Source organism: Poecilia formosa, unplaced genomic scaffold (assembly GCF_000485575.1).
Source record: "Poecilia formosa unplaced genomic scaffold, Poecilia_formosa-5.1.2 Scaffold10, whole genome shotgun sequence".
Classification (NCBI taxonomy): Eukaryota; Metazoa; Chordata; class Actinopteri; order Cyprinodontiformes; family Poeciliidae; genus Poecilia; species Poecilia formosa.
Genome location: NW_006799949.1, coordinates 808103 through 814225, shown reverse-complemented (window position 1 = coordinate 814225; position 6123 = coordinate 808103). Strand labels below are relative to the sequence as shown.

The 6123-nt window shown below is 36.9% G+C and overlaps 1 protein-coding gene across 1 annotated transcript in view; it reads right to left on the bottom strand.

Moving 5' to 3' along the window:
• Positions 1 to 1516: 1516 nt before the first annotated feature.
• The window catches only part of LOC103131076 (low-density lipoprotein receptor-related protein 8-like), a 24687-nt gene continuing 20080 nt past the window's right edge, over positions 1517 to 6123 (bottom strand). Inside the window, exons 11-12 of the mRNA XM_016665957.1 lie at positions 5209 to 5388; positions 1517 to 3688 (exon numbers count right to left, since the gene is read on the bottom strand). Of these exons, the coding sequence (XP_016521443.1) occupies positions 3593 to 3688; positions 5209 to 5388 (276 nt within the window). The 3' untranslated portion in view covers positions 1517 to 3592. The remainder of the gene's footprint in view (positions 3689 to 5208; positions 5389 to 6123) is intronic.

The following is a 6123-nucleotide window of genomic DNA, read 5'->3' as shown; positions in this document are numbered from 1 at the left end:
ATGTTCTAAGAGGGTTTCAAAGAACAAGAAATGCAAATATATTGAAGGTGCCATGTAAAAAAAAAAAGCTAATTTGAAACGTAAAAAAAGGCCTGAGAAAATAGAAAACCTGATGGAAAACACCATCAGGAAATGAAATATGTTGCACCGACTGAAAACAGAGAATAAAGATAACAGATCTGACAGTGAACAAAGTAAAGGGAGTATTTATACTGAAAATGGTGATCATCTTCAAGAGAGCACAGAGACCATGAATAAATAAACTTAAAGATCTTTAAATTGTGATTGCATCCTCAGCTTTTTGAGGATTCAGGTGATCTTGTGTAGACCTGCATCAACTAACTGCATCATTAGCAGGACTCAGAATCAGTTTTTAAGAAACACGACTGAAAAGTTACAGGACACGAGCGTTCGGAGGCTGGAGTTTCATAATTACTCCGCACAGTCAGAAACAGTCAATCAGAGCTAGCAGTAATCAGCTAGCCACCATGCTATCAGGAAGTTTTCATTCAGTAACTCTGGATTGTTTATTATAATGGAACCTGTTTTTGCCTTTGAATGTAAAGTTTTATACTTTAATTTTTTGGCAATGTTGAGAGGTTTTATTTTGACTCTACATTATTTAGCCTCTTCAGAGCCTTCATATGTTATCAGTCTGTTAAAGATAATATTACCGATAGCAGTACAATTTGCACAATGCCTATTTTGTTTAGTTTTTTTTCTTGGAAAAAGTTATTAAAAACAAGTTTTTGTCTAAATTAAGGTGAATTCATGGTTCCTTTTTCCACATAATGTAACTGGTAGTGCTTATGATTAAAAAAATAATAATTATGTGATCGGTATCGGTGATCGGCCCTCATGGTGATCGGAATCGGCAGGAAAAAACCTGATCGGCACATCTCTACTCACAATGTGTCAATGCAAAGTTAGCTTTACAGTTCAGGGAATCTGTAACGCACAATGATTTTGTCTTTTTCCTTACAAAACCAAATAATTCAACAAATCATAAAATTTCTTGGAAAATTACGGTGAACCAGAAAATAATCTTAACATGTCAATAACATACGGTAAATGGAAAATCAGTTTAAAATCAGATGATATAAGAAGAAAGAGATAATTTTAGTCCACAAGCAGTTTTTATTTTGGAGCATTACAGGTAATTAAACAATGGGATTCGTTGATGCAGCGCTTGCTGAACATGTTCATTTAACATGTTTATTTAACAATCAACAAACATTTTAACTATGTTTGAATGAACATAGTTAAAATGGATTATTGGACATGCATTAAAGGGAGCTGAAAGCTCTGGAACAGTCGTGGATGTTGTTCTTGTTCAGGTAATCTCAGTATAGAAAAGGCTTAAAGGCTCAAAGCAGGTCTGTCTCTTTATCCAAGATATTAAATTCACAAAGCTGTTTTTGCTATGTCACAGAAATGGAAAAGGAAAAAATATTTAATTACAAGTGTGTTTTTATAAACATGAAAAATGAGATCTCAGAAAGGAGACGATCAATGTGAAATAACTGATTAGACTCAAAGCAATTTATTGGGTTCATCTACAGCATCAACAGTGTTGTGCCAAGTACAAATAAACGTTTACAACATGTGAAATTCCACCCAAAATAAATAAACCCTTCCTTAAATATAAATACCAACCACAGAACACAGAAGTACAGTTACAGCGTTATCTCTTAACCGTCTGCCCTGAAGGCGTCTACATCTGCATGAGATTTTCACAAAGGTAAAAGACTTAAGCAAATTGTCAGGTGTTCAAACACAGAAATGTTAAAAAAAAACAAAAAAAAAAAACTTGTGATCCCATTTCAGAATAAGAGCTGAGAAAGCAAACTATCAGTCAAAGAAACGCTCATCGTTTTACCCCAGCTATTTACACAAAACAAAACTGTGACTGTGCCATTATTTACCCGTTCCGAAGAACAGTTGGTAAAATGTTCATGGCACAATTAAACAAAGCATTAGAAAAATAATCAGGAGAAAATAATACTTTTACAGTTGCTTGAACAAATAATCAAACCCCTTAAAAGGGTTCCAAATTTGATCTCAATAAAAACACAAACATTATAACCAAAAACAAGGATTTTACATGAAGAGGAGGGAACATAATGTACGGTTTTCTGTGCTTTTTTTTTTTAAGCATTCATATTCATCCCCTGTACTCCGATACCGCTACATATTTTATAAATCATACAATTAGTAACTGGTATTGATGAAATGGTTAAGAAAACCTGTAGCGATTCCAGAAGACTGCAGACTGGGAGGAGATCAAAGCATATTTATGTGTCAAAATGGTCTAATGAAAGTCCAGAACGAAATTCAGTTGGGAGTCTGTGCAAAACTTGTAAAGATATACCTAAAGGATATTGAGGTACAACTTCAGGTCTAACAGAACAGCTGTATTTTACATACAGGTGGATTTAATTTGTATTTAAGAGCACCAGACTAAAGGGGTTGAATATATAAGCATGTCATACACTTCAGATTTTTAAGTAGAAAACCATTATTTCCTTATTTTTTGCATTGTGTGTTTAGGGATCAAATGATACAAGCACTTTCACAAGGCACTGCAGGCAGATAAAATTAAATCCTGCCATTTTACATGAAACTGTACTGTAATGCGGGAATATTTCCTTTCAGCCTTCAGGGAGAATAAATCCAGACACATTCTGGATTTTGGTGACATCTTATGTGAAGAGAGAAGAGCCACTTGAAGTTTAATCTCAGAGTTTTAATGTGATCAGAAAACCAAAATCTCAACTCAATAACAGGGAAAAAAAGGAATGTGACAATATTTGATTAGACTCAATGAAATTAGGGGCTTTTTTTTCTACCTTTTGACAGTTTAGATTTAATTCAAGCATTTTGTCTTCAGAACATAAAACAATAATGCACATTTTAAATGATTCAAGTACTCATTGGGCAGCAGGTAGGTCAGATCACAGTACATCCACAGAGCTGATGGTAATAAGAGCAAACCAGAAGAACAGTTGTTTTATTCAAGAAAACTATTAAGTTACCTCCCAATGTACTCTTTAGTACTTATAATCCTATTAAATACCCAGGGACAAAGTGCACTTAGATATATTGCATGTACTGTTCTTTAACTCTCTGAAAAACAAAAACAACTCGACCAAACCCACTCAGCAATTCAACACCTCAGCAATTCAACATCTTCAGACAATATAATAGAAAATCTGATCCGAGAAAACTGTGGTCCATTCTAACATTCAGGTACCCAGTTACTTTAATTATGAGTTTGAACAGTTCCTATTTGTACTACATGTCAAAGAGTCTCAGGTTGCAACTCTTAACGTAATAAATAGGTTGCCTAGCTAATAATTTGATATTCTCTTGAGCATTTGTGCACAAAGGCTCTGGGAGCGAATCACAAACATCAACAGCAGAAACCCAAAAGGACTTAATTTAAAGTTATTACCCTTCAAACTGAGGGAACCAAGTAATGATGGCGGGTCACCACAACTCCCAGACCTCTGAATTTCATGTCATTACTTCAACGATGTTCACACCCGAATGATGCTGGGAAGTGACAGCATGAAAATCTGTGAGTGTCTGTTTACTGCCATGATGAAACATCAGCAGGAGCGGCACAGCCAGCTGTCTTCTGGCGCCGCACCTTCACAGAGTCCAAATCCAGTCTGAGAAGGGTTTCCTGTCGGAATGGGAGCCACCTTATTAACTGAACTCGCGCTGGAAATCACAAAATGAGTCCGAGACGCTCTTGCAAGCGTGACGCAACCACAAGAGCTTAATTCATGAGTTATAACAGATGGAATAATCAAAAGGCTAAAACATTCAGACGCTTTTGTACTTAGACTACAAAGTTTAGCTTTAGTTACAATTCAAAGTTATGTAATTAATTGTTGTTTGAGCTTATGCTTTTATCATGTGAATAAATTACAGGAACTGCACAAAGGAGGAGAAAACAGAAACATAAGAGGCAAAAGGACAAAGCATTTTCATACTCTGCACAACAGATTATACTGACAACTGGTGGTGTTGCACGCGCTTGCGTTTTTGGATTCTTGAAGAGGAAACGCCTGGTTATCATGTGGTTACAGAAAAAGCATTTACTCGTTGAAGAGGAACAGACAAATGGTGACAATAACATTTAATAAAACAACAAAAACCTGAGTGAGAATTATGAAACATCTGCTTTTCATTATCCATTTAAAGGCTTGTTTTTCTGTATTTTTCATGGCAAGCCATTGATATATTAAGTCACCATATAAAAAAGCTTTATGGACTTTGACAAACCTGTATAAATGTTGCAGGATATTTTTTTTTTAAGTTGAAAAGAGAATAAAAGGTTTCCTACAAGTTTTCAAGGCTAAAGCGTTGTTTGTATTTGTAAACACACCCATTCAAATCGAATTACTGCTGGAAAGAAGAATACCACAAATATTACTTCGTTTTTGTTTGCATTCACACTTGATTGTTTCTGATCAAACAAATTTTAGCATCAAAGATAATCTAAATCAGAAAACAGTTTTTAAGTGAAAATGCTATCCCAAAAAACCTCTCCTATAAAATTATGAATTATCCGTAATAAACCACATTTATTTGGCTCTGCAGTCGTCAGCTGTGAACCGGTCTGACAACATGAAGTAGGCTAAAAAGATTGAATAAGCAACACCAACTCAAGCGCCGATCTAAAGGACATCAGGATCAAAATCACTCCAACTTGGAAGGCTAAAGAAGAACATTTTGGAAGATGTGTGTCCAAACCATTTTAAAGTCTGGCTTTTAGTCTGGTTGAGGTACAGTGGCATGCTTTAAAGAGGCCGCTAATCCTCAAAACCTCTTCAGTGTGGAAGAATTAATTTTCCATATAGAATAGTAAGCCAATTTTTTTTTGCCCAGTGATGTAAAAGTTTCAGTGCCAATTATTGACGTCAGCACAACCAGATGTTTGGATTAGAGAGGGACTTAATGTTTCTCACAGGGTTAGATTAGTTTGGACAGCTTTTAGCCTCCTTAATAAATGAATCATAGTTTTACAACTCTGTTTTGCATTACCTCAGATTAATGATGTTTGTTATTACAATTAGTTTTTTTTTTTTTGGTGGGGGGAGGGAGATCTGAAATACTTGAGTAAAAACAGAATAAATCTGTAAGGGGCAAATTGCATCTTTCCAGCTGTGTATTACCATGTGTTTCACCTGAACTTACCTTGACTAAAGTCGTGTTAGGGCCCACGGGAGGCCCCTGATCGATGAGTGGGTTCTGGGATTCTTTCAGAGAAACGTTCTGCAATGTGGAAGACCTGGAGGGACGAAACTCTTCCCTCCAACACCACCAAGCCATCCCCACCAGCAGCATACTGAGGAGCACTGGGAGACACACAGGAGACAAGCGTCACTTCAGGACCTGCCAACCTGGCAGAGCGCTCTTTGAGACGCTGATGTAAAGTTTCTGCATGATGTCATCCACCTCCTCTGAGTGCACAAACATTACTCAGCAGAGCTGAAGCATATAAAGTTTCTCAAACACAGTTTCTCAACAGTGACTCATTATGTCCATCCAAGACAAGTTCATTGACGTGTGAACTTTCTAATGTAACGAAAAACATTCTAAGATTTATTTATTTATTTTTTTGCTAGCCAGCAACAGTCCACTTCCTGCTTTTAGTGTGTTCTCCAGATCGCTTGGTACTCGTATGAATTGGACTGCGCCAGAGTTCACTTCAACCACACCGAGACGTAGGTGTTTAGGCAGACCAGAGTTCACGCTGAGCTCGATTACTCATTCAAACCTCCCCAAATGAGCTGGACCATACAGGCACATGAACCAGAATTTGACTAAAGTGGACTAAACAGGGAAGGTGTGAATGCACCTTTAGTTTGTTCCCTGGTTCAACACACCTGAATCTAATGACGTCTGCTGAACTTCATGAGATGCTGAGGAGATGTCATAATGTCTGCGATTGTGTTGGACAGTTTGAGTCGGCTGTCGGGGCAGAGACACGGTACCTGGAACTGGCAGGATCCCAACGCTTGAAGACTGGGGCTGGACACGCAGGCTTTACGTGAAAAGGAAACCCTGTGTTTTTATTTGTTTGAAAAAGGATAATTGTGCTTTTTTTTC